At 45.8% G+C, this 27,951-nt stretch overlaps 2 protein-coding genes across 3 annotated transcripts; one reads left to right on the top strand and one right to left on the bottom strand.

Moving 5' to 3' along the window:
* Positions 1–741: 741 nt before the first annotated feature.
* On the top strand, positions 742–5,079 carry DAZAP2 (DAZ associated protein 2). 2 transcript variants are annotated; one of them, XM_061127626.1, is made up of 4 exons: positions 742–897; positions 1,895–2,013; positions 2,434–2,602; positions 3,627–5,079. In XM_061127626.1, exons 1-4 carry the CDS (start codon positions 885–887, stop codon positions 3,947–3,949), a joined length of 624 nt encoding a protein of 207 aa, XP_060983609.1. In that variant the 5' UTR covers positions 742–884; the 3' UTR covers positions 3,950–5,079. The 2 variants fall into 2 exon arrangements, with proteins under 2 accessions (XP_060983609.1, XP_060983600.1); XM_061127617.1 differs by having other exon boundaries at positions 2,434–2,679; positions 3,627–3,890.
* Positions 5,080–5,220: 141 nt separating this feature from the next.
* Positions 5,221–22,630, bottom strand: SMAGP (small cell adhesion glycoprotein). The gene is made up of 4 exons (XM_061127637.1): positions 22,462–22,630; positions 21,722–21,793; positions 6,969–7,049; positions 5,221–6,296 (listed from the first exon to the last, which is right to left on the bottom strand). The coding sequence occupies exons 2-4, from the start codon at positions 21,753–21,755 to the stop codon at positions 6,118–6,120; spliced, it is 294 nt and encodes a 97-aa protein (XP_060983620.1). The 5' UTR covers positions 21,756–21,793; positions 22,462–22,630; the 3' UTR covers positions 5,221–6,117.
* Positions 22,631–27,951: the final 5,321 nt, after the last annotated feature.

Genomic DNA, 27,951 nt, shown 5'->3' with positions numbered 1-27,951 from the left:
TACCATACAAGTGTCTGTGAAAAAAGAAAAAAAGCGTCTGTGACAGGTGTCAAAGTAAGGGCCAGGGCATGGGTGCTCCTTGGGTACCAAAAACATGCGTTTTAGTGCTAGCTGTTGCGGGGGTGGGTGGGGGTGGGGGCGGGGCACAGCACAGCATACCCTTTCCTGTCGGTGAGAAAGCGACACAAAAATAAAATACCAACAGTCTATCGGTAGACTAGAAAGGCAGCGAAGACTTGAGTGACGGGAGCGAGTGATAGACCTAGGGTTGCGGAGCATCTCAGGCAGTTAGGTAAGATTGTAGGAACATATGCCCCTTGTGTGTGTGTTAGTTGCCGGTTCGATCCATGGGAAATGGCAACCCATTCCAGTATTCTTGCCTGGAGAATCTCATGGACAGAGGAAGCCTGGCGGGCTACAGTCCACAGAGTCGCAGAATCGGACTCAACCGAAGCGACTTAGCAAGCACGCATGCCCCTTGTAGAAAGGCTGTCAAGGTGAGGTGACCTTGAGGTGCCGAACGTAGGTGGAAAAAGGCTCCAGAAAATAGTTTAATGTTACTGCCTCCGAGCGTCCAAGAGAGAAAAGACCCCGTTTTGAGACAATACCTGTATTTGGTTTTCCTTCAGCCGAGGGACAAGGGTAGGGGTTGGAGGACTTGACCCGGTGGGCGGGGCCTACGGGAGAGGACGGGATCACGCGGGCCCTCCCTCCAGCGACCGGAGGCCGAGCGAAGGGGCGGGGTTTCCGGTGGCAGCGGCACTCGGGCGTCGGGTGACGCTAGGCGGACAGATCGTCACGTGACACGGAAGTGACTACGAACAGGAAGAGGACGAAAAAAATAACCGTCCGCGACGCCGAGTCGAGCCGGATCCGCAGCCACCATGAACAGCAAAGGCAAGGACAGGGGGTGGCTGAGGCCGCCGGGGGGAGTAGTGCTGGCCCGGAACGAGCGGGCCCGGAGCCCAGGGTCACCGAACGCCAGGCCTGGGGCGAGGCGCGCCGCGCTCCTTAGCCAGCTGCAGTGGCCGGGGCTGCGCCAGACACCTTCGTCATCCCCGAACTACGGCCGTTCGCTCCCTCACGGCCCTTTCTCCCTTAATCTCTGTGGCGCAGTTTGGAGCTGTGGGCTCGGGTTGGGGGGCGGGGGGGCTGTTGGGTGGGGGGGGGGGAGAAGGTTTGTCGCGATGGGCATATGTAGGAGCAAATGGGGAGCTGGAGGCGAGATTTGGGTAGGCCAATGGAGCACTGGCAGAGGCGGGGCGCCGCGCTCCGGAACCACAGGCAGGCCTCCGGGCTTAACTAGTGAAGTGCCGCGCTGGTGGGCGGGCCAGTCGGGCCCGAAGGGGGTCTCTTTCCCCTTACCCTCGCTGGCGGCCAGCAAGTCTCCCGGTTTCTGTATCAGAACATTCCCCTCAGCCACCTCCCCGATCTCAGTGTTCACTTCCATCACTCACTCTCTTCATTTGGAAGTCGACCTTGAGTAGGAACCTCTGAGGTCGATGACCACAACCACCGTTACTCACGAGGTCTTGGTCAGTTACAACCAGACCTTTGGAGACCACGCAGGGCAGGAAAACAGGACACACCGTTGAAATACCGGTTAGAGGGGGTGCCCAGAACTGCCCTGCGTTCTGAAAGGATCTTGGGCCCAGCTCGCCTTTCCCCTGACAGCAGTCTGCTACTGGATGTCCAGTTGGAATCCAGCTTCTTCAGCTTTAAGGATGCAAAGAGAATGCTTATTTTCTTGACTCCAGGAATCAGGCCCTCTAGGGCAGTCTGTTTGGAAATCTTTTTGCTTATCCCGGCTAGGTTAGCTACCCAGTATGTCCTGCTTTGTTTTGGTGACTCTGTATGGTAGACAACATGGTTTTTTTTCCCCCTTGTCTTCCAGGTCAATATCCAACGCAGCCAACTTACCCCGTGCAGCCTCCTGGGAACCCTGTGTACCCTCAGACCTTGCATCTTCCTCAGGCTCCACCTTATACTGATGCTCCACCTGCCTACTCAGAGGTGCTTCCAGTTAACTAGACTTAAATAATGGAATACTCTTGGATCATGTTTTCAGTCCGTGGCCAAATCTGGCTCCACACATTTATTTACTTTCCATAAACAGGAGAGAGTGCTCACATGAATCATCTTAAAACGTGACATAGTTTAGCCATTTCTGTTGAGTTTGAGAAGGCATTATCAGACTGTTTTATGTTATTTGGCACTGGCTGAAGTTAAGAAGATGAGTTTGCATTCCCTGAGCCTAACATTAGCTATAGCAGGAAGTGATCCAGGAGAATATTGAGTGGCAGTGGAAAGGCAACTTGTGTAACTCAAAGAGTGTAATCTGCACAAGGAGAATTAAGACTTGACTCATTAAAATGAGATCTGAAATAGGAATGTCATAAAGTAACTTGTTGCCTTCTCTTCTGCCTCTTCTAGCTGTATCGTCCGAGCTTTGTGCACCCAGGGGCTGCCACCGTCCCCACCATGTCAGCTGCATTTCCTGGCGCCTCACTGTATCTTCCCATGGCCCAGTCTGTGGCTGTTGGACCTTTAGGTTCCACAATCCCCATGGCTTATTATCCAGTTGGTCCCATCTATCCACCTGGTTCAACAGTGCTGGTGGAAGGAGGGTATGATGCAGGGGCCAGATTTGGAGCTGGCGCTACTGCTGGAAACATTCCTGTGAGTATGACTTGGTCACAAAAAAGCTCAACCCTTGTGTATTTTAACTTCCTGAAATGACTGGTCATCCTTTCATCATCCCTGGGTAATAGTTGCTGGTATCGGTATAATCACTGACGTCCAGTCGTCAGGCAGAAAGCACTGAGGGGAGAGGGGAATGGTGGTATCGGTGTAATCACTGACGTCCAGTCGTCAGGCAGAAAGCACTTGAGGGGGCAGGAGAACCGTGGCCAGTCAGTAACATCTGGTGTACTCACTGGTGTCAGAATTTATCAGGTTCCTTTGTTCTCCTGTCTTAAGAGTCCTGCCTGCTGCTTTTCCAGTTCACTTTGATACTAGTCTAATAACACTCCTCATTCATTCCATAAGCATTTATTTAATATGTGCCATCAGCATGGCAACAGAATGCATAATCCCTATTAAATTGCATTTAGAGAGATAACTAGGGATTTTAGCTATGTCTCTTGATTAGTTCCCCTATGTATGGGAATTAGAGCCCAAATGGTCCTTGCTAGGATCATCTACTCAATAACCATAGGCTAGGGATGAAGTGAAAATGCTGTCATCAGGTAGAGCCTTCAGATTATCCAGGGCTATTTGAAAACTGTCAGACCCTGTGATATAGATCCCTGGACCTGGTACCCCCTCCGTGTTTTGGGATGTGAATAGGAGTGATTTTCTACACTGAAAATGCCTACGAGTCTGGACTTCCCACACTCAGAAGGTATCCATAGGCTTTATTTTGGCCCAGAACCCTTTAAATGAGTGGGTTTCCTGTTTATATCTTTGGGCTCACAAAGAATGTAGACCTGCTGGACTCAGATTGGTGGCCCAGATAGCTCAGTGTGGTTAGCACACTGCCATCTTCCTGACTGGTCCTCTGTTACCTTTGTCCACTTCCTCCCACAGCTGCCCTCTGCCCACTCAGCCTTGTCTTTTCCTTTCAGCCTCCTCCCCCTGGATGCCCTCCCAATGCTGCTCAGCTGGCAGTCATGCAGGGAGCCAACGTCCTCGTAACTCAGCGGAAGGGAAACTTCTTCATGGGTGGCTCAGATGGTGGCTACACCATCTGGTGAAGAACCAAGGCCATCTCTATGCTGGGAAAGACATCACATACCTTCAGCACTTCTCACAATGTAACTGCTTTAGTCATATTAACCTGAAGTTGCAGTTTAGACACATGTTGTTGGGGTGTCTTTCTGGTGCCCAAACTTTCAGGCACTTTTCAAACTTAATAAGGAACCATGTAATGGTAGCAGTACCTCTCTAAAGCATTTTGAGGTAGGGGAGGTATCCATTCATAAAATGAATGTGGGTAAAGCAGCCCTAAGGATCTTCCTTTAATTCCTCTGGAGTAATACTGTACCATACTGGTCTTTGCTTTTAGTAATAAAACATCAAATTAGGTTTGGAGGGAACTTTGATCTTCCTAAGAATTAAAGTTGCCAAATTATTCTGATTGGTCTTTAATCTCCTTTAAGTCTTTGATTTATATTACTTGTTATAAACAAACCGCATTAGTTGTCTGCCTTTTCCTTTCCATCCTTGGCCCCTGGTCCTACCCTCAATCCTTGTCTTCCACTCTTTCCCACCAATCTCCATTGAATCAATGGTGCAGGACAGAAAGCCAGTCAGACTAATTTCCTTCTCTCCTTGCACTTTCCCCCACTTGTCATCTTTTAACTAGTCTTTCACAAAGGATCCTCTGAAACCCCCTCTGTGCCCCAAGCACAGGACCCATTTCTTCTGCTTTTGCATCTCCTCAGGCAAAAGCGGAGGGTGCTTTTTGGACCCTCCTCATAGGTTTTCTCTTCAGACATGAACCAAACCCAAATTTGTTTTGGTGCCAGAAAAACTGAACCTTGTTTTAACAAAGGATACCAGTGCAAACTGTACTGTAAACAGCAGTTTGTTTATAAATTTTGAGGGACAAGGAGGAGGATGCATTTAAAAGCCTGATGACTCTGGAGCCAAATTAAGGGGAGTTTGCAGATCAGAAATTGGTTACCATTTCTTGTCAGTGTCTGATGTAGCCACTCATGGCTCCCAAGAATTCCTCAGCTGGGTTAATGGGGTCATGTTGTGAATGCCTCACTACTAAATGACTTGAGTCCAGTGAAATCTCATTAGGGTTAAGAATATTTCAGGGATCCTTAATATTTTGATTTTTGTTTTCTAAAATTGGATTTTATTTTATTTTATCTTATAATTTCAGTTCATCTAAATTTGTGTTCTGTACATGTGATGTTTGACTGTACCATTGACTGTTATGGAAGTTCAGCGTTGTATGTCTCTCTCTACACTGTGGTGCACTTAACTTGTGGATTTTTTATACTAAAAATGTAGAATAAAGACTATTTTGAAGATTTGAATAAAGTGATGAAGTTGCATTACACCTCACTTCAAGGATTCTTTACTCAACTTGTTTTTAGATCTCTTCTGTATATAACATTTTTTATATCCCACCTAGAATTCAGATAAGTGCTATCATTTTTTTTTTTCTTTTAATGAAGTCTTTGAAATAAATGCAGGAGATTTGACTATTTTCATGAGTTCCATTCTAGATGTTTAGCTTTTTTTCATTTTATTATAAACATTATTATAAACATATTATTATAAACTTCCCTGGGGCCCCCTTTGCTTGGGAGAAAACACAGGTTAAGAGTTGAGTAAGCAAAAAATGGACATGAACTTGGGCAAACTCTGGGAGACAAAGGACAGGGAAGCCTGGCATGCTGCAGTTCATGGGGTCACAGAGAGTCGGACATGACTGAGAGGCTGAACAACAGAGCAGACTGTCAAAAGTTTGAGCAGAGATGAGTCAGAGTATAAAGATGGTGATGTCCGGCACATGAGAATCTGATTTCTGTATCAACAAATGATTTTAATTCTAATAAAAATAGCATATGTCTGGATTGTTGGGGGATAAGGAGAGGAAGGGCTCAGATTAAGGGACGTGGCATGTTCATCAGGAGGGAGGTCTCCACGGTCTCCTGGCCCTGCTGGCCTGGCCTTTCTTTGTGGTGTCCCACCTCTGGGAATAATCAAGGGTACTCCTTCCACTCGGGTGGTCACTAGGTGACCAGGAAAGGGCAGAGGAGCATCCAGAGACCCCTGACTCTCTTCTTCCCTTCAGCCTGTGAAAAAAGTGAAGATGACTGGGCGTATACTCCAGCCAGTGTTGCCCAGTACGGCTCCATCTCACTCATGAGTCAGAAGCTGTGTGACAGGCCTGGCCAGAGACGTGAGCAGCTGGCTTGTGTCCCCAGTCCATGGTGACAGTGATGCTGGCATTTAGGCCCGCGTCCTGGAAGCAGCTCAGGTCTACCCATATCAATGGATGCTCCTCACCGGTTTCAGGTAAAACTTTCACCTAATGAATAGTGTGTTAGCACTGGAACCTGGATAAGCTCCTGGGAACCTGGGAACTGGGAACCATTAGATGAAATATTCTTCCTTTTCCCTGCCCTTGGCTGAGTCATTCTCCATCAGGACAACGGCGCCGGGCTCGCCATCTGCGGGTTCGTAGGTGACGTAGCTGCCTTTGTTCTTGTACAGGTAAAAGAAGATCAAGATCACGACTGAGAGCAGGGTGAGGAAGACCACGGTGATAACAACTTGGAAAGGAGAGGGAAAATACAGACATGTTTCAGGATTGGGGCATCTCAGTAACTCTTGGGGTCCCCTGCTTTAGACAATTCCCTCACTCTTAATGAGGATCCTCCTGCTGTTAATTAGTATCCACATCCAAGTCCATATTCTCCCACCAAGCCCAACTTCCTTAGTATATGATATCCGGAGTCTCCTTGGGCTTAAGAAATTTTGATTTCTGTCAAAATGAACTCCCTCTCAACTAGTTCCTGATGATTACGATAGAAACAGGAAGGAGGGAAACAGGAAATCGCTTATCCCAACAGGAAGAGTTTTTAAATCCATAGCCTCCTGTAGGGGTTTCTGATCCCTCCCATCCTCTTTCTTACCACTCAACAAACCACACACATCCTCATCCCTACCCCCACACCCAACTGCAGCACCCATAGGCAGTGCATCTATTTGTGGCCACCTCCCAACCTCTCATTTACTGACAGTGCCTCTGATGTGAAGCCTCTATGAGTGTAACATAACTTACATGCCAAAGTGAACCCATTGATAGACTTGGTCTCTAGTTTGTGGTGCTGTTCTGTATAGGAAGAATCTTAGTCCATCACATTGGTTTCTTGGCTGTCTTTGGAGCAAGAGGGCCCCTGAGCTCAGAAGGCCCCTTGGATTTGACTCAGAGTCTTTGTTACCTGCAATGAGAGCTGTGCTGGCTTCAGCTTCTGAGGACTGGACCTCAGTGGCCTGTAGAATTGTGGTAGCCATCAGTTCTTCTGGAAAATTTAACAAAGTGGAAAAGGAAATAGGGTGGATTCTTTTGTTCTAAAATACATATTTGTCCTTCAATTTCACCACCACCTCCCTTCTTCCCTATTCAAACTTTAATCATTTAACTCTTATAGGACATCTGTATAGAAAAACCTGGAGATCAGAGGAGAAAACAAACCACCACAGAGAACATTTTGATAGATTCCTCTCTGTCTAACATAGTTAAGAGTATGGGCTCTAGAATCTCCTAGTGGTACAGTGGTTAGGACTCTGCACTTGTAGTGCTGAGGGCCCGGGGTTTGATCCCTGGTCAGGGAACTAAGATTCTATAAATTGCACTGCCTGGCAAAAAAATATACACACACACAAACACACATATACATATACACCCGCAAGGTTCAAATCTGAGCTCTATCTTTTACTAGCTGTGTCATTTTTGGAAAATTACCTAACCCATCTGTGCATCTGCAAACTGGTGATAATTACCTACTTTATAGGGTTGTTGTAACATGTATTAATTCAATAAGGGTATGTTATTGTTAGGAATATACATTTTTACATAAATGAGGTCAAATAATGAATGCATATATGTGTACATGTATTTATACAACACATGCATTTCTTTAATGTTCTTACGAACTCTTTGTAAACATTATTTAAAAATAATGAAACATTTCTCCTTCCCTTATTAAAACCCTTTTCTACACTGCCAGAGTAGGCCTTGCAATTTGAAAGTTTTTGAAATAAGGCCTCTCCTATCCCAAAATATATCCCGTACCTCCTCCTGCTATATTGGTCTATCCGTCCTTCAGAGCCTGGAAGTCCCACTTCTAAAAAGTCACTACCCAAGCTTCCGTTTCCATAAGAAGTCAGGAAGCCTTTCCGTTTTCTCCTAGTCAGCATTTTACCGTAGGGGCTCTCCAGGTGGCGCTAGTGCTAAAGATCTCGCCTCCCAATGCAAGAGACTTAAGGACACTCTGGCTCCATTCCTGGACCGGGAAGATCCTCTGGAGGAGGGCATGGTAACCCACTCCAGTATTCTTGCCTGGAGAATCCCATGGACAGAGGAGCCTTGTGGGCTACAGCCTATGGGGTTGCAAGGATTTGGACCTGACTGAAGTGACTTAGCATGTACGGGTTTGAAAGGTAACAGTTAAGGAAATATTACTGGAGACTCCCCTGGTGGTCCAGTGCTTAGGAATCCATCTGCCAATGCAGGAGACATGGGTTTGATCCCTGGTCCCATAAGATTCCACATGCCTCGGGGCCACTAAGCCTTTGTGCTGCAATTACTGAAGCCTACATGCCCTAGAGCCCGTGCTCTGCAAGAGAAGCCACTGCACTGCCACGAGAGAGGAGCCCCCACTTATTGCAACTGGGGAAAGCCTGCACACAGCAGTGAAGACCCACCACAGCCAAAATAAATAACTAAATGCAGTAAACAATAAATAAACAAAAATTTCCATTCCTGCTAACAGACATTTCTTTCAATGTCTATTAAAAAAAAAAAAAAGTAAATGTGACTGTGGAACAGAGATATCCCGGGGAAAATAGTCTGACTGACCCTGGAAGCACCCACAAGAGGCATCTCAACATGCTTTCAATAATAGTTGTTGTTTAGTTGCTAAGTTGTGTCTGACTCTTTCCCACCCCATGGACTGTAGCCCACCAGCCTCCCCTGTCCATGGAATTCTCCCAAGAATACTGGAGTGGGTTGCCATTTCCTCCTCCAGGGGGTCTTTCCGACCCAGGAACTGAACCTGGGTCTCCTGCATCGGCAGGCTGCTGCTTTACCGCTGAGCCACAAGGGAAGCCCAAATAGTAAGAGCAGCACTCGTTAACTCTCACCTTCTGCCAGGTATGTGCCAGGTACACTGGGGGTGAGCAAAACAGACACCATCTACCTTCACGGAGCTCAGCCTCCACCACACCAAGTTCACAGTTAAGAACCGCGATACAGGTGGCAAAGGCAACATGCAGGTGAGCATGTGGCAGAGGGGCTGAGATAGTCTTCAGGCAAGAACAGCCTCCCCAGAAGCAGGATTTGAGCTGCAAGCTGAAGCAGGGGTAGGAGTTTTCAGGGTGACAGGGGCGTGATATGGAGTACATCCTAGGCAGAGAGAAGAGCCTGCTCAAAGCTCTGAGACAAGAGGACTTGAAGGCCAGTGTGGCTGGAGCACAGGGAGTGAGCCTGATTCCTATCTCGTCTGAGATAGGAATTCCACCCAGGACAAGGGAAATGAAGTCACCAGTGATAGTCTGGTGGGCCTGGGAGCAGTGCAAAGACAGGTCAATGGTGATGAAAGATTTTTTCACACAGGCCACAAGGAAAGCAGAGGTGGGCAGCCTGGATCGCCTCCCTCTCTCAGGGCCACACCAAACCCTTCTCCATCCATTCTCATTTGTAACCAATGGGAACTACATTAACCAGCTCTGCAGGGCTACTGGGAAGGCTAAATGAGAAAACATGTAGGCAAGCGTATACAGTAGCTACTACTTAAAATATTATTTAAGGACTTCCCTGGTGGTTCAGTGGTTAAAAATCTGAGCGCCAACGCAGGGGACACAGGTTCATCCCTGGTCCAGGAAGATTCCACTAAGCCCGTGTGCCACATCTAATGAAGCCCATGCACAGAAACAAGAGAAGCCACCTCAATGAAAAGCCTGTGCGCTGCAACAAAGAGAAGCCCCTGCTTGCCACAACCAGAGAAAGTCTGTGCAGCAACAAAGACCCAGCACAGCCAAAAATAAATACACTAAAAAACTCTTTCAAAATATTATTTAAGGTGACCTTGTTTATATGCTCAGTGATTAAAAAGGAAAGCTGCTCTGTGTTTGCATCCTGCCCCAGTAAAGTCCCAGATAACCTTGGGGAAGTTACTAAACCTCTCTGAGCCTGTATCTTTTGCATTTGTAAAATAAGAGTGTGGGAGGCAGTTTCTAAAAGGAATCCCAATGATCTGCCCCCTCACGGTGTTCACATCTTTGTGTAAGCGCCTCTCTCTGTGTGTTGGCCAGATCCAGTGACTTGCTTCTAACAAACAGAATGCAGCAAAAGTGATGGGCTGCCACTTCTGAGATTCCATCAAATTATCCATCTGGTCACTGCCTCAGACTGCCGCTCCTCGCCTACACGTCCCGGGGCTGCATGCCATCTTCCCACAATTGATCTAGAGTGCTCTCAGTTTTGTCTTCCTTAAACATGTGAGAACTTAAGATACATGAAGCACCAAGAAGAATAATGTATGTACAGAAGCTTCAATATAAAGATGAATAGGATTCAATTCAATCAACAAGTCACTTTGCATCTACCATGTGCCAGAGGCACTGTCATAGATGCCAGGAAAACAGCAGTGATGCGGTCCCCCAGGGCCCTGACCATGGAGCTGAGTGAAGGTTCAGAGAACAGATGTATAAAAGTACTGGGAAAGAAAATCCAGGAGGGAAGGTGATTCCTAGTTGGGAAATTCTGCAGATAATTCCAGTTGTAATAGTTGCCATTTGCTAAGTCCCTACTCTGTGCTGGGTACTTCCTACACATAATTATTAATCCTTAGAATACCAATCATTTCACAGCAGGCGTTTTTATTTGCTAATGTGGACTCCAAAGCTCCTGGGAGAGTTAAGTGACATGCCCTGTATTACTCATGAAGGAACAGTGGAAGGAGTCAAGATCTGAATCCAGGACTATCCCTCTCAAAGCCCAAGCAAGGTATTTTTTTTTTTTTTTAAATACTTTTTTGGCCACACCACACAGCATGTGGGATCTTAGTTCCCTGATCAGGGACCGAACCCACACCCCCTGCATTGGAAGTACAGAGTCTTAACCACTGGACTGCTGGTAAGTCCCCCCAAGCAAAGTCATTTATACTAAACCTTCCTGCCACTAGGGAACATCTTTTTTCCAACAGGGAAAAAAAGGAAAAAGTAGCGAAAGATAACTATGAGGTAGCACAACAAGATTTCCAAAAGTGCAAGGTTTTAAAAGATATGGACAAATTCAGAGAAAAAAAAAACAAAAACAGAGGACCACAACCAAATACAGACTGTTGTGCTACAAAGATTGCTCTTTTAACGTGCACTTGCTCACAGGCGACTGGTGAACAGGGAATGATATCAGAATGATACCTGTCATGTTGGTTCATGTACAACTTCAAGCTTTCTACAACTAAAGAGTGAAAAGTGAAAGTGTTAGCTGCTCAGTCCTGTTTGATTCCTTGTAACCCACAGACTGTAGCCCAGTACTTTCCTCTGTCCATGGGATTCTCCAGGCAAGAATACTGGAGTGGGTTGTCATGGCCTCTTCCAGGGGATCTTCCTGACTCAGGGATCAAACCCGAGTCTCCTGTGGCTCCTGCACTGGCAGGCAGGTTCTTTTCCACTAGTGCCACAAACTAAAGAGTACATTTTAGCAATAGAGAAAGACTTTAAGAAACATAAAATTCATGATAAGTACCTTCCTTGGATGCAGGTATCTGTTGGTTTCCACTTACATTAAGCCATCTGGTGAAGCAATAAATGGAAACGAAGGTGGTACAAAAAATTTTCCCTCTATATAATACATCAGATGAAGGGAGACCCCTATATGAAATTTATCTCTATGCAAAAAACACTAGAAGAAGGCAGATCCTATATCAGATTTTTAATTTTGATGAAAACAGTCTTGGAAGTGACATCTCTCTGGAACCTACCTCTAATCTAGGAGGAAGCACACTCCCCAGGGCACAGGGGTCTAGGACAGACAAGGATTCGAGGTTCAACTGTTAGCAGAGATTTGACTGCTAAATTCAGATTGTTGTTGTAGTTTTAGGGTTCTTGTTACAAAGTTACATAAGTTTTGAGTGTTCTGTCCCAATTCTGTATTTCCTATAAGCCCATTTCCAGTAACCTGATTTCAGAAGGTGAGTCTTTAAAAAAAAAATGCACATAAAAGCTAATAGCAGAAACTTAGAGAACTGTGTCAGGAAACTCTACCCAGCTCCAGCTGGCAAAGGACACTGGAAGGACAATTTAAAAAGTGTTACATTTGGAGCAAAAACAAGGAAATGGGACAGGTCTGCTGTCTGGCACTGAAGCTAAGAGGTTGGAGGTAACAGATTAGAACTCTCTTAGCCCCTTTTGCCTCTGTCTCCTATCAAAGCGAATGATTTTTGCACTAAAATAGTAGGAGCCTTGGCGACATGGGGAAGTGAGCTCAAGAGAAGCGAAGCAAAAAGCACCAGGCTAATCTAAAAGGGATTCAGTTAGGTGACAGTCAAGGGCACTGGAAGAGTACGTACATGGGACAGTTATTGGCGACATAGGAGCTTTTGAGAAAGACACAGGGGCCAGAAGCCTGAAGGGCCACAGAATGGGGTGGGTTCTATAAACAACTGGTGAAACTGATATCATTCCCAGCAAAATTCTACTACCAGTTATAAGGGACTGCTTTGGGGGTCTTGAACTTGAAACCACAAGCATTAAGAGTTAGCCTGAGACCACTAGGAGCAAGCTAGGTCAGACAAGTTGCAGAGCCTTTTTAGATTGTCCTGAGAATGAGAAATTAAAAAGTTAATTCAACAAGTATTTATGGAGTGTGTACTTTGGACCAGCCTCTGTTCGATTATAGATTAATTTGGTTATAGATTAGTGAACACAACAGGCAAAAACTCATGCGTTCAGTTCCTTAAAAAAATTAAACAGAATGATCACATGATCCAGCAATTCCACTTCTGGGTATTTATCCAAAAGAAATAAGGCAGGAACTGGGACAGCTATTTGTACACCAATGTTAACAGCAGCATTATTGAGTGAAACAACTCAAATGTCCATCAACAGATGAACAGATAAAAGATGGCATAGTTTTATATGTGTGTGTGTGTGTGTGTATGGGCTTCCCTAGTGCCTCAAATGGTAAAGAACCTGCCTACAACGCAAGAGACCTGGGTTTGATCTCTGCATTGGGAAAATCCCATGGAGAAGAGAATGGCTATCCATTCCTATATTCTTGCCTGGAGAATTCCAAGGACAGAGGAGCCTGGTGGGCTACAGTCCATGGAGTTGCAAAGAGTCAGACACGACTGCGCAACTAACACACACATACACATGTACGTGTATACACACACACACACAATGGAATATTATGAAGCATTAAAAAGGGAGGGTGTTCTGACACATGCTACAACATGGATGAATTTTGAAGATATCAAGCTAACTGAAGTAAGCCAGTCACAAAAGGACAAATATGACATGATTCTACTTATTTGAGGTACCCAGAATAGTCAAATTCTGGGTTCCAGAAAGTGGTTATCAGCAGCTGAGAGGAGAATGAGGGGATACTGTTTAACAGGTACCGAGTTTCAGTTCGGGATGACAAGAAAGTTCTAGAGATGAATGATGGTGATGGCTGCAGAACAATGTGAATGTACAGAATGCCATTGAACTGCATCCTTTAAAATGGTAAATTTTATGTTGTGTCTAATTTTACCACAATTTAAAAAAAAAAAACCATTTTGTCATACAATTTACATCCTGATTGGAGGAAGATGGACCATGAACAGATAAAGAAGTAAAGATTGTACTACATTAGACTTTGGTTAGTACTATGTAGAAAATGCTATGTAGTGTATGTATGTAGTATATAGTGCTATGCAAGAAAGGGAATCAGGAGTTGGACTGTGAATGGGGTGGCCATGGAGGTGACTTGAGTAAAATAAACACCTATAGAAGGTGAGGGGGGAATTCCCTGGCAGTCCAGAGTTTTCACCGCTGAGGGTACAGGTTCAATCCCTGGTCAGGGAACCAAGATCCCACAAGCTGCATGGTGCACCGAAAAAAAAAAAACACAAACTGAGATTTCCCGGTGGTCCAGTGCCTGGGAGTCCACATGCCAATGCAGGGGACATGGGTTCAATCCCTGGTCTGGGAAGATTCCACAAGCCTTGGGGCAACTTCACAACTACTGACCCCATGCTCTATAGCCTGTGCTCTGCAACAAGAGGAGCCACCACAATGAGAAGCCCAAGAACCCCAACTAAAGAGCAGACCCGCTCACTGTGACTAGAGAAAGCCCAAGCAAAGCAACAAAAACCTAGGACAACCATAAATAAATTAAAAAACTGGAATCTGGGGAAGAGGTCTGGACTGGAGATTTTAAAAGTCAGCACAGGGCTTCCTTGGTGGCTTAGTAGTAAAGAATCTGCCTACCAACGCAGGAGATACAGGTTCGATCCCTGGCCCGGAAAAATCCTGCATGCTGCAGAAAACAACTCGGAGTCTGTGTTCTAGAGCCCAGGAGTCACAACCACTGAAGCCTGCATACCCTCGAGCCCATGCGCTGCAACAAGAAAAGCCACTGCTACAAGAAGCCTGAGCACTGCAATGAAGAGTACTCGGCATAACTAGAGAAAAGCCGTCAGAGCAACAAAGACCCAGCACAGTCATAAATAAATAATTTTTAAAAAATAAATAAAAAGTCAGCATATTTACAAACATGAGACTGAATGAGATCACCAAGAGAGTAAGCATAGATAAAGAGGACCAAGGACTGAGTCCAGGGAGGGTCAGGAGGCTGAGGAGTAGCAGCCAAACAGACCAAGCAGAAGGACTACCAGGTTTTGTCGTGCAAAGGTCATGAGTCACTGTGACAAGAGAAGTTTGGGGAAGTGCTGAGTATAAGTCCCTGGTTTACAGGGGGTTCAAAAAAAAGAGAGAAGGCAACCTAAATGTCACTTGACAGATGAATGGATCAGAAGATGTGGTACGTACACACACACACACACACAGTGGAATATTACTCAGCCATAAGAAGAATGAAATAATGCCATTTGCAGCAACATGGATGGACCTAGAGATTATCACACTAAGTGAGCCAAAGACAAACATGATATGATGTTGCTTATATGTGGAATCTAAAAAAAAAAATAAATGAACTTGTTTATAAAACAGAAATAAACCCAGACACAGAAAACAAATTTATGGTCACCAAAGGGGAGAGGGGGAAATTAGGAGCTTGGGATTAACATATTCATGCAACTAACTATAAAATAATTAACCAATAAGGGCCTACTGTATAACACAGGGAACTATATTCAGTATTTTTTAATAACCTATAAGGGAAAATAACCTGAAAAAGAATAGATATATATGTATCTACTGAATAACTGAATCATTGAACCACTTTGCTATACACCTGAAACTAACACAATGTGTAAGTCAATAATTACACTTCAGTAAAAAAGAAAAAAGGGAAGGAAAGGCACTGAAGGCAGAATGTACTCTTTCATTTTTTGAAAAGGTGAGCAGGCAAATAGAGCAATAGCTGGAGGGGGGAAGAGAGTTCAAGTTTTTGGTTTTGGTTTTTGGATGGGAGAAATGACAGAATGTTTATTATGGATACGAATGACTCAGATGAGAGGGAACAATTGACTGCTGGAGCCATGTTCTTGAAGGGATGGGATCCAGGGCACAGATGGAGCAATTGGCTGCAGACAGCAGAGATCACTCATGATTAATGTGCACGTGGGCACAGAGGCGGGTGGTATGTAGATGGGGGCAGGGGAGCCTTCGGTAGTTCTGAGAACTCTAATTTGCTCCAGAAAATAGAAGGTCATGCATCAGCTTAAGAGTAAGGATGGGGAGGGGGTGGGTTAGGGGAGTTGAAGGTGCTGCCTGAGTAGCTAGCATCTCATCCCAGAACACATGATAGAGTGTTTATAATATCTGTGGACTAACACAGCCTGGCTTTATTAAGGACTAAGTGGGGTAGTAATTGGCCATCAAGGAATGGAGTGAAGCCAGTCTAAACAGAGCTGCTTCCGCTGGGATTTGACCTTAGTTCTTTATGAATTGATATTATTACGACAGACCATGCCAGGGCCAAATTATGTAATTCAAAATAAAAATGTTAAATCCAAAGACAGATATAACAAAGTCCAATGATACATTTTCCCCTTATGATAACAACTCTTAGCTTTTTTGCTAGTGTTTAAAAAATAGTGAGGGGGACTTCCCTGGTGGTCCAGTGGTTGGGACTCCATGCTCCCAATGCAGGGGGGCCTGGCTTAGATCCTTGGTCAAGGAACTAGATCCCACATGCCACAACTAAGACCCAGCACAGCCAAATAAATAAAAATAAACAAATATTTTAAAAATATACATAAATGAGGGAACTCCCTGGGAGTCCAGTGGCTAGGACTCTGTGCTCTTGCTACTGAGGGCCCAGGTTCAATCCCTGCTCAGGGAATTAAGAGCCCACGGGTTGGGGAGCACAGCCCCCAAAAAAGTAAATATCAAATTCTTTGCAAGAGCTTTTGTTTTAGTGTTCTGCCTTATTGGTGGCCTTCCACACAGGCTTAGAGTGGACGGCTTAGTGTCCTTCGGGTAAATATAGATCCCAGTAGACCCAGGGAAGTTTTGGCAAATTTGTGAAAGACACAAAGTTAGAGGAGCCACTGATAAGTTGATAAAGAGATTAAAAATGACTGGAGAAATGGGCCAGATTTAACAAGATGAGAATTCAACAGACTCCTTGCTCTTAGGTCCAGGAAATCAACTACTCACAAATAAAGCAGGGGGAAGCCACAGCTGAGTGGCAGCATCTATAAAAGACTTACAGTGGGATCACTAGAAACTCACTGACGCTGGAAGCACAGACCTCAAAAACAGCAGTGAAAGCGACAGGGAGGTGGAAGGATTTTGGACACTTTTTAGTTCCTTCTATATCTTTTCCTTTATCTTTCAAATTTCTCACGATGATAGTGTCTTTTATAAACCTGAAATATTTAAAACTTGCTCTTATTTTAGGCACCCTGAATATAAATATGGCCTCTAATAATGATATCAGCAGTGTAGTTCCACTCTGTGCTACTCCGAGGCTGCTGAGTTGCATCTGGGTGTCTTTGAGTTGAGCAGCCAGCACAGTGAATGGCTTGGAAACCACATCAGATAAGGAAAGCTTGCAAGAGAAAGCTCAGAGTGAAAAGCTGGTCAGGAAGCAAGGACTAGGACCTGAGTTCTGTCTTTGAATATATCAACTTGTACAAGAGGACTAATGGCAGAAACTAATGGGAGATGTGTGTCTCCCCCAGAGAATGAAGGGCAAAGCTGGACAGATGCTTCATGGGGAACGGGAAAGAAAATTCCAGCTCAAGAAAGGGCAGCTGAACTAGCTGACCCTCCTAGACTTTTCTCAGTCTTAATGTTAGAATTTTTGAAAATTTGACGTGTTTTATCAGAATTCTCTTCAAAATCAAATTTTCACACTGGTGACATCTCAGTGAAATCTGTAGTTTGTTAATAGTATCGTGCCAGTGTTAATTTCTTGGTCTTCACAAACGTACTGTGGTCCTCTGTATCAATGTCAAATGTACCAACGACATTTGAAGTAACTGAAGGGTACTGTACTATTTTTCCAACTTTTCTATAAACTTAAAATTATTCCAAAATAAAATGTCTATTAAAAACATAAAAAAATTTTAAGGAATCTAAAAAAGACTGGGTATATATTTATGTATATAACTGGTTCACTTTACTATACAGCAGAAACTAACACAACAGTGTAAATCAACTATACTTCAAATAAAAAAAAAAAATCAGGGACTCTGCTTCCGCTTCAGTGGTTAAAACTTTTGAGCTTCCACTGCATGAGGCAGAGGTTGGATCCCTTGTCAGGGAACTAAGATTCCACATGTCATGTGGTGTAGCCAAAAAAAAAAAAAACCAAAAACCCAAAATTTGAACTCAACTCTCTGCAGAAGAATTTTTCTCAGACTACAGGTCACAGGGTGTTCAAGTGAATGAGCTGGGGCCTTTGGGCCGACACAAGACTTGAACCCGTGTCTCTTATGTCTCCTGCATGGGCAGTCGGGTTCTTTACCACTAGTGCTTACTTGGGAAGCCCAAGTATCACAATGGTAATCTATATTTGTGACTTAGAGTTCACAAAACATACGCTATTTTATCTCCACCCCAAGAATGGGATGTAACTAGGGTTGGTGTTATCATTACGGACAAGCCAAAAAACTGAGGCAGCTCAGCAAGCTTCATCCACCAGCCCCAAGTCACTCAACGGTTGGCTGGGCCAGGCTACAAATCTGTCTCCTCACTTCAAGGTTCTCTCCAAAGTCTGGAACCATCCCTGTTCACTCCAGCCTGAACATTTTGTTGAACCGTCCACTGGGTTTGGTTCTCAGAGCTTGACTACAGGATGGAAAGGGTGTTCAAAAGCACTGTTTGCAAGAGTGACACATATCTGAATGTCCATCAGCAGAGGAATGATTAAATAAATGACAGGTCATTCATTCTGGAAATAGTACACAGTTGTTAAAAAGAATGTGGTAGATCTGCAATTACTGGAACAGAATATATGGTTAGACAAAAAAAGCAAATTGCTAGGGCAGTATGTGTATTATGATTACATGTTTGTAAAGAAAAAGCAAGTTAAAATAAAACTATAAACACACACACACACATACACACACACACACACACAGAAGTCTAGAAGGTTATTCCCTGAGGGGGATGTAATAGCTTTGTAATGAAAAAACAACAACGAAATAAACTAAGTTCAGGAAACCTGGCATTAAGTGGAAGGAACGGTTTACTTCCACGATCTCCTTTTCCTATCCGGTTTCTCTCCTGTCTCCTCTTCCAAACAAAGTAATAAGAATGCTACTTTGTCCCTTCCCTTCTTAGACATGGAAAGACTGTAGCACTGATTTTCTTTAAGGAGGGAGGCCTGGGGCTGAGGACCACAAGATGTGAGATTTGAGGCTCCACCCAAATCCTAACCTACAGTAAATGAACTTTAAGATCTATTTGGCTCACCTACCTTTTTTCTTTGTTGTTATAGTTAACCTAGATACTGGCTGGTTTCTTTGTGGCCCTTGTTCCTGGGCTAAATCTCTTATCACTGAGACATCAGATCCTTTGCCACCTGAGTCTGCCAACCTACTTATTTGCTCTAGCCCTGCCCAGCACAGGGCGGCTCCCCCAGTTCTCCTTTCCATGGGAACCCGCCCTGGAATTCTGCTTCCTTTCTTCTTCCTTCTTTTTCATGTGCCCCAGCCACGGGGTGGAGTGGCTGAGAGCAGTACACTGTGATGGAAAGAATACAGGCTTTAGAATAAATCAGACTTGGCACAATATCCTGCCTCTGCCATTATCAGTTGCTTAACCTTGGGAGAATTTCTTAACCTCTGAACATTTAACTTCTCTGAACCTGTTTTTGCTTCTTTAAAATGAGAATGAAACATTCTCACAGGACTTTCCTGATGGTCCAGTGGTTGAGAATCTGCCTGCCAATGCAGGGGAAACAGGATTGATTCCTAGTCTGGGAAGATCCCACATGCCTCAGGGCTACCAAGTCCATGCGCCACAGTTAATGAAGCCCACTCACACTAGAGCCCATGCTCTGCAACAAGAGAAGTCATCGCAAAGAGAAGTCTGTGCATGGCAACAGAGTGGCACCCACCTGCTGCAACTAGAGAAAGCCCATGCATGCACAGCAATGAGCACCCAGTGTAGCCAAAAATAAACAAATAAATAAATTTTTAAGAAGTTTTAATATTTAATTTTTAACAGGATTGTGATGAAGAATAAGCAAGATGAAAAACCCTGAGCACCTAATCTAGAGTGAGGACAACCTAGTGTGACTAGGTGGCAAGGAATTGGGCTTTATCCGGTGGGGTGGGTAGAGCCCACAATGTCAAGAAACTTAATGCCCTACGTACAACAGGCAACATGCTAGGATCCAATAACAAGTGTTGTAGAGATGTAGAGAAATTGGAACCCTATGCATTGCTGGTAAGAACGTAAAGTGTACAGCTACCCTGGGAAACAGTATGACAGGTCTTCAAAAAATTAAACAGAATTACCACACATTCTTGCAATTCCACTTCCGGGTATAAATCCAAAAGCAAGCAGGGACTCAGATATTTGTAAAACCACGTTCGCAGCAGCAGTATTCACAACAGCCAAAAGATGGAAGCAAACCAAGTATCTATTGATGAATGAACGGATAAAAAAAAGATATATGCATATATATGTATATAATATTATTTAGCCTTAAAAAGGAAGGAAATTCTGACACATGCTACAAAATGGATGTGTCTCGGAAACGTAATGCTAACTGAAATAAGCCAGACACAAAAGGACAAATTTTGTATGATTCCACTTACACTATGTACTTAGTCAAATACAAACAGATCGAAAGTATAATGGTGGTAGCCAGGGGCTATGGGGGAAGTGGAATGAAGAGTTATTATTTAATAGATACAGAGGTTCAGTTGGAGAAGGTGAAAAGTTCTGGAGATGGATGGTGATGATAATTGCAGAGCAACATGAATGTCAATCAATACTAACAGCACTGAACAACAGGCCAAAAAATAATCAAAATGGTAACATTTATGTTTATCTTACCACAAACTTAAAAAAAAAAAAGAATGTATATAGTTCTCCTTTTGCCCAAGTCTCAATTCCTTAGCTGCCAGGCAAGCACCACTTTTCTTCCCTACAGGCAGGTATACTCTGGAGGCCCTCTGTCCTCTCCCTCAGGATACCCTCCAGGGGAAGCACAGGCTCTGCGGCTCACTAGAGGTGGCACTGCCTTCGTCTGGAATCCCCGCTGCACCCCTCTCGGCCTGTATAAACCTCACCCATCCTTCGAGCGTTAGCGCTTCATCCCCTTCCCCACTCATGAGGCCTGTACTGACTAATCTAGCTGGCTACCCATTTCTCCCTTTCCTTATCTCTCAGCAGACAACTAAAGGTCTGAATCGTGTTCATCACCATACAGGACAGCGCTTTCAACTTCCCCTGGGGTTCTCATTTCCACAATAGAAAAGCAGAGAATGTCTGTCCTAATGACAAATGAGACCGTATATGAAAACAAACGTATATAGACTAACCAAGGTTTCATTCTTCCCTCATCCTAATTAACATGCAATGAAAACAGAAACTGTCCAGCTAAGCTTGGTTATGAAATGAAAAGTGGGACTCCATTCTCAATGTGAAGCGGAAGAACTGGCCTGAGGAACAAGGGTTAACAATAGTTCCAGGGAACAAGGGGTTTTTGATGCTGGAGTGAATCATCAGAGGAGTGGAATTAGAAAGCAGGCAGAGGGACTTCCCTGGCGGTCCTGTGGTTAAGAATCTGCGCCTCCACTCTAGGGGGCCAGGTTCAGTCCCTGGTGAAGGAACTAAGACGCCACATGGCAGAGATTTGGGGAAATCCCACACAACCGGGGGCCAGGGGGAGAAAAACAAGCAGAATTCCTTCCCTGGAATAGATGGACTTTCTTACAAGCACCCAGTAATAATAACCCATGTTTTTGAGCGCTTACTAAATACCAGACGCTGTGCTGTTTTACATGGATTATCTCATTTCACCCACACAGATAATCTCTTAATGTACTATTTCCCCCATTTTACAAGCGAGTAGACTGGCGCTGAGAGGGTAGATAATTCACTCAAGGTCACAAAGCTCTAAGTGGTACCAGGAATGGGCCCAGGTCCATGAAACTCCAGATTGAAACTCTACTGAAGTGTGCATCAGGTTGCCTTTGGCTTCCTCCCGGGTTTTGTGATGTCAGGCAGGTGGAGAGTGGTGGAAGAGTCTTCCCTTCCGGGCTGAGGCCTCAGGGAATTGCGGAACACGGCTGGGGGTGAGGGACTTGAACCGGGAGAGGCGCTCACCTACCTGGTGGAGGAGGCGTGGTTGGGAAGCTAGTCATCGCGGCAGGTGGACGGGCACCGGTAGGGAGGTGCGGGTCTGTAGGAAAAAAGACAAAGCCCAGCATGAGGTGGGTGGGCCCGTGCCTGGGGCTGAAAACGACCGGAAATCCCAAGAAAGCCTCTGGTGCCAGGTTTTCCGGAACCCCTTCCCCTCCCCCACCTTTCCCCTTCGAGCGTCTATCCCGAGATCCTTTCACTGGGCCCACCACATTTACCTAGGAGGTTTATCAAGGCCTGATAAAGTTAGGTAAAAGTCTGCAAATTAGCAACGGGCCCAGGTTCGCCCAGGCGCGGTTGACAGGTTCCCCCCCTACCACCGGCTCTCTCCCAGCCCGCGAGTGGGGGGAGCCGTCCGCTAGGTGTCAGGAGAGCGCAGGGAGGGCAGGCCCCCGGCCCAGGCTTGGCGGCGGCGCGGGGGCAGGGACCCGGCCCCGCTGGGGGAGCCAGGCGCGGGGCACCGGAGGGAGGCTCCTCCATCGTCCCCCGGCCCGTCCGAGACGGCCGGTTGTCGGGGCTCGGCTCGCCGCCCCCCAGTGCCCCTCGGTCGTCCGCTGCGCCGTCCGCGCGGTCTACCGACCCCCCCATTGGCCGGGCCCCCGGGCCCGCCCCCCACCTGGCCCTGCCGAGACTGGGACACCCTGGGGCCCTAGCCGCGTCCACGATCGTCGGGGCTCGCGCCCCCCGCCCCGCCCCGGCCCACTTTACCGCGCCAGGCAGGGCTCGCTGCGCTCCGAGGGCGGCCCGTCCCGGGCACCGGTTCCGAGCCGCCGCGACGGGAGGCTCCAGCCGAGGCCCAAGGTCGGCCGCTCTGGGTTTCAGTTCCTCCGCGGCCGCGGTGGCTGCGGTGTGAGTGTGGGCGCCCGGCGCGCCCGGCCCTCCAGCCCTGCGCAGTCCCCTCCCCCGCGTGCTCACCTTACCAGTCGGACGGGCGGCGGGGACGGGCGGGCGCCGCGCGTCCCTCTCAACTCGACGGGGGTGGGCACCGCGGGCACCGCGGGGACCCGCCGGGGACTCGGAGCCGAGGAAGCGCGCAGGGACGCGCAGAGTTAGCTGCCGAGGCCGGCGGGAGTAGGGGTGGGGGTGGGGTGGGGGCGGCCGACTGGGTGGGACAGGAAAAGAGGAGAGAAACCGCCCTCTGCAGGTTCCCTCTGCCCGCCGGGCCGCCTCTTGCTCCCCCGGGAGGAAAGGCTGCTTTTCCTCGTCCGATTGTCACTTTACTCTCCATCCGGAGCCGCTTCCTCCCCCGCCTGCCTCGAGGCTCCGGAGGGCACGGGATGTGATGAGCCCCGGGGTTAGTGCGATCCATCCGCTTTCCCCGCCACCGACATTATTTGAATTTTCGGCAGATGAAAAGTTACATTTCACTGGCGTTTGCATGTCATTTACGTAAATAGGTCTGTGTGCAGAAGCTTGGAACCTAAGCTAACGTAGTGGGCACACCTCGGGTCGGGGAGCAGGTGGGGTGCGGTGGGGAGAGGAACGATGCCGAATTCTTCTGAGGTGATGTAGTGCAGAGGTTAAGAGCCTCATGGACTTTGGACTCAAACAGCCCCGACTCCACTGCTTCTCAGCCGTGTGACTTTGGGCAGATTAGTTAACATCTCTAAAATCTGATCCCTCATCCCTGTAATGGGGGACTGAAAAATCATGCCGTTTTAGTGTGGTTCTACCACCTGGAAAACACCTCCATTTGAGACTTAATTAATGCCAGACTTTAGTCACCTCTTGACTCACTTCTTTGTGGCAGGAAATGTTCCCAATCAATGAGGAGCTCGATGAGTAAGGCTGTAATGTTAGTATTAACACGGGCTCTGGAATCTGCCCTGCTGTTTGATCTTGGACAGTTCTGTTTCATTTCCCTTATCTGGAGCAGTACCTGTCTCACAGAATTACTGTGGGGATGGAATGAGTTCATATATTTAAAGCATTAGAAGCTTACCTGGCACAGTAGTAAGTGCTCAGTAAATGTTATCTTGGCTTCCTACTTAAGAGTTAGAACTCTGTTACTCGTCTTCCCTCTCAGTTACGGACTTCTGTGCTTGCTTCTTGTTCCTGGAAAGAGTTCTTTAGCTTTGGGAATCGATATTATAGAAATCAGATAGAGACAGGAATTGTACTTGTTCATTTGGGAAACAAGGACTGAAAGACAGAGTGTCAGAGAATTAGGGCCATCATTTCAGTTCAGTTCAGTCGCTCAGTTGTGTCTGACTCTTTGCAACCCCGTGAACCTCAGCACGCCAGGCCTCCCTGTCCATCACCAACTCCCGGAGTCTACCCAAACCCATGTCCATCGAGTCGGTGATGCCATCCAACCATCTCATCCTCTGTCGTCCCCTTCTCCTCCTGCCCTTTCCCAGCATCAGGGTCTTTTCAGATGAGTCAGCTCTTCGCATCAGGTGGCCAAAGTAGTGGAGTTCCAGCTTCAACATCAGTCCTTCCAATGAACACCCTGGACTGATCTCTTTTAGGATGGACTGGTTGGATCTCCTTGCAGTCCAAGGGAGTCTCAAGAGTCTTCTCCAACATCACAGTTCAAAAGCATGAATAGGGGCATAGAGTGAGGGAAAAAAGCAAAGAATACTCTAATAATCTGGAGGGGTGGGAATGGGTGGGAGGTGGGGGCGGAGGTTAAAGAGGGAGGGGACACATGTATACCTATGACTGATTCGTGTTGATGTATGGCAGAGACCAACACGATATTGTGAAGCAATTTTCCTTCAGTTAAAAATAAATAAGTTTTGGGAGGGGGAAAGCAAAGAATAAATAAAATAATAAGTAAGCAAAGATAGTTGCTTTTATTCCTAAAGATACAATTTGATTGGTTAAAAAAAGGAAAAAACAAGATAAGTTGATTAAATTCATTTACTTAAATATATATTCAAAGATATAGCAGTTGTCAGTGAGGAAGAAGAAAGTCCAAGTGTGAGAAAACTACCAATCCAACCAAGAAAGGCAAAGAAAGTTAACACGTAGGCAAGATGTATGTAAGTTAATAAAAAGGTAAGCCTGGCCAGTCCTCAGATAAAAGAATAGAAGAGAAAAGGAAACTCAAATCCTAAGGGTTAATTGCAGAGGTGGACAACTGCTTGCATTTATTGACAAACTGACCATGAATTACAGGGAAAGTTGAGATTTTTCTTGTATCTGGGTCAGTCTCCCCCATGGCATATTCCATTATGTTTTTTTCCTAATACTTTAAAAACTATTTTTATTTTTTATTCATTTATTTTTGGCTGTGCTGTGTCTTCATGGCTTAGCCTGGTCTTTCTCTAATTGCGGCAAGCGGGGACTACCCTTCCTTGTGCTCTGCGGGCTTCTCATTGTGGGGCTTCTCCTGTGGGGCACGGGCTCAGTAGTTATGGCACATGGGCTTAGTTGCCTCAAGGCATGTGGATCTTCCTAGACCAGGGATTGAACCCACAGTGGCAGGCAGTTTCTTAACCACTGGACCACCAAGGAAGTCCCTCCACTATGTTTGAAGATTGTTAGAACCACAGACTCTCAGAAGCCATTCAGTCTAACTGACTACTGATTTGCTGTTACTTTTACAATTTAATGTGAAAGTTCATAGTCTCTCAGAAGCGTCTTTTTTTTCTGTTTAAAATGTAACCTTAAAAGGTTTGCTGGTACCTGATTTTATCCATGTAGGTACATGCCATTCATTTTGAAAGTGTAAACATGCAGAAAAATAGGATCCATATGCATGCACAGACTAGTTCCAAATTGGGAAAGGAGTATGTCAAGGCTATATATTGACACCCTGCTTATTTAACTTATATAGAGAGTACATAGTGCAAAATGCAGGGCTGGATGAAGCACAAGCTGGAATCAAGATTGTGGGGAGAAATATCAATAACGTCAGATATGCAGATGATACCACCCTTATGTCAGAAAGCAAAGAAGAATTTAAGGAATTAACGAGCCTCTTGATGAAGGTGAAAGAGGAGCGTGAAAAAGTTGGTTTAAAACTCAACATTCAGAAAACTAAGATCAGGGCATCTGGTCCCATCACTTCACAGCAAATAGATAGGGAAACAATGGAAACAGTGACAGACTTTATTTTCTTGGACTCCAAAATCACTGTGGAAGGTGATTGCAACCATGAAATTAAAAGACGCTTGCTTCTTGAAAGAAAAGCAATGACAAGCCTAGATAGCATATTAAAAAGCAGAGACATTACTTTGCCTACAAATGTCCATCTAGTTAAAGCTATGGTTTTTCCAGTTGTCATATATGGATGTGATAGCTGGACAATAAAAAAGGCTAAGCACCGAAGAACTGATGCCTTCGAACAGTGGTGTTGAAGACTCTTGAGAGTCCCTTGGACAGCAAGGAGATCAAACCAGTCAATCCTAAAGGAAATCAACCCTGAATATTCATTGGAAGGATTGATGCTGAAGCTGAAACTCCAATACTTTGGCCACCTGGTGCAAAGAGCCGACTCATTGGAAAAGACCCTGATGCTGAGAAAAATTGAAGGCAGGAGGAGAACGGGACGACAGAGGATGAGATGGTTGGATGGCATCACCAACGCAATGGACACGAGTTTGAGAAAACTCCAGGAGATGGTGAAGGACAGGAAAGCCTGGTGTGCTGCAGTGTATGGGGTCTCAAAAAGTCAGACACAATTGAGTGACTGAACAACAACATGCATGCACATGCTCAGCACCCACTTTAGCATAAAATAAACAATACTGTAAGCAGTGTGTCCTCTGCTCTCTGGTGTATCCCGTATATCCTGGATGTGTCTTGTCTCTAGTATTCTCTGGATATTTTACCTGGTCTGTCAATAGTCTTCACATTGCTGGAAGTCAGGGATTGAGTGATGGTCTTGCAATTAATTCTAGATGCATACAGATAGGTGATGAATGATGCCTCAGGTGGTGGTGAGCTACTAGCATTCTCCAAGTATTAATTGCCAGACTTCAGAAGCTGGAGCAGCCATCCTATGGCAACAGACCTCCAGCAGCCTCTGGGTAGAGGGTAAGACATATTCATCTCTGCCCAGCTTTCAGCCCCTTCCTGTGTTGCTGCCAGGATGGCAGTCTTCTAAGTCCTAGTCTAATAAGTTCTGTCAACGCACTACCTTTGAACCAGCCACAACTTCATCATTTTTCAAATTAGGGTAAACAATTTGATTCCTAACTAGGACCATCTGCCCTAGATAGGCGAAATGATTACTCATGCCCAGCTTACTAGCCCTCTCCCCAATCTTTCGGAAGCCTCCGGGAGCGCCATATGCAAATGGAGGGTCAGTCTCACATAGTACTGTTTTCCACTTCATCTGTGCCTCTTTTGTGGAAGTTACCTTGAGTGCTCATCTCCCCACCAATAGACCAAGGACCCCAGAAGTCCTCTCTGGCACACTCTCCAAAGAGGATCAGTTTCCTAGGAGATGAGGGTCAGGGAAAGCACGGTAGAGAAAAGGCTTAAACTGGGGTTTTGCCTTGGGAGGAGAATTCTAAGCAGGTCCTAGAGGGCCTTGGACAACCAGGAGGCCTGTATTCCTAGCATTCCCCCACCCCTTCCATTAGTCCTGTAGTATCACCCACAGCAGTGACTGAGTGCCAGGGGAGTGGGATGCCTTCTAGGAGAGGAATTAAAATACAGGCAGGAGGACTTTTATAGGGGGATATGCAACCTCCATTCCATTAGAGATCCTTTGAAGTTTTTTAAATGGAAGAATAACAGGATTAGATCTTACAAAAATGACTCCTAAGTACGAATATGCATTTCCAGCTCCCTAAGCGACATGTCTACTGAAAAGTCCTGCAAGTTCTCAAGCTCTTTGTATCAATGTTTGTATGGGACACCCAATAAACTGCACATAAAGGGTACAATTTGATCAGTTTTGACAAATGGACACACATTAAATTATCACCACTATCCCAAATCACCCCAAAGTTTCTTTGCACTTCTTTGTAATCCACCCTCCTTACTACTCCCACCCTCTACCACCATCATCACAGGTCTTCCTGTCATTCCTGTAGACACTAACATGCCTCCTCCCAAACTGGGCCAGTCAGTCTTTCTCCAGGGAAAGAACACAGTGGCAGGAGGCAGCTGAAGCTGAGTATTCCAATGACAGCAGCCAGGAGGGGCAGTCCATGCATTCCTGCTGCAGACATCCAAAGACTCGTTCTTTCTGCAGCCTGGCTGTCCTTCAGTTCTGTGAGCTGCGTAATATCCTTCCAT

Source organism: Dama dama, chromosome 3, assembly GCF_033118175.1.
Source record: "Dama dama isolate Ldn47 chromosome 3, ASM3311817v1, whole genome shotgun sequence".
Taxonomy (NCBI): Eukaryota; Metazoa; Chordata; class Mammalia; order Artiodactyla; family Cervidae; genus Dama; species Dama dama.
The sequence above is the reverse complement of the archived record's forward strand: the minus strand, read 5'-3'. Positions and strand labels throughout refer to the sequence as shown.

Excerpts from the sequence above, each read along its gene's own strand:
- SMAGP (XM_061127637.1), bottom strand. The coding sequence starts at position 21,755 with ATGACTAGCTTCCCAACCACGCCTCCTCCACCAG. Across the intron at positions 7,050-21,721 it reads AACCACGCCTCCTCCACCAG|AAGAACTGATGGCTACCACA; the intron begins GTAGGTGAGCGC and ends TAAATTTTCCAG. Across the intron at positions 6,297-6,968 it reads CAGCACAGCTCTCATTGCAG|TTGTTATCACCGTGGTCTTC; the intron begins GTAACAAAGACT and ends CTCCTTTCCAAG.
- DAZAP2 (XM_061127626.1), top strand. Across the intron at positions 2,014-2,433 it reads CTCCACCTGCCTACTCAGAG|CTGTATCGTCCGAGCTTTGT; the intron begins GTGCTTCCAGTT and ends TGCCTCTTCTAG. Across the intron at positions 2,603-3,626 it reads TGGTCCCATCTATCCACCTG|CCTCCTCCCCCTGGATGCCC; the intron begins GTTCAACAGTGC and ends TTTTCCTTTCAG.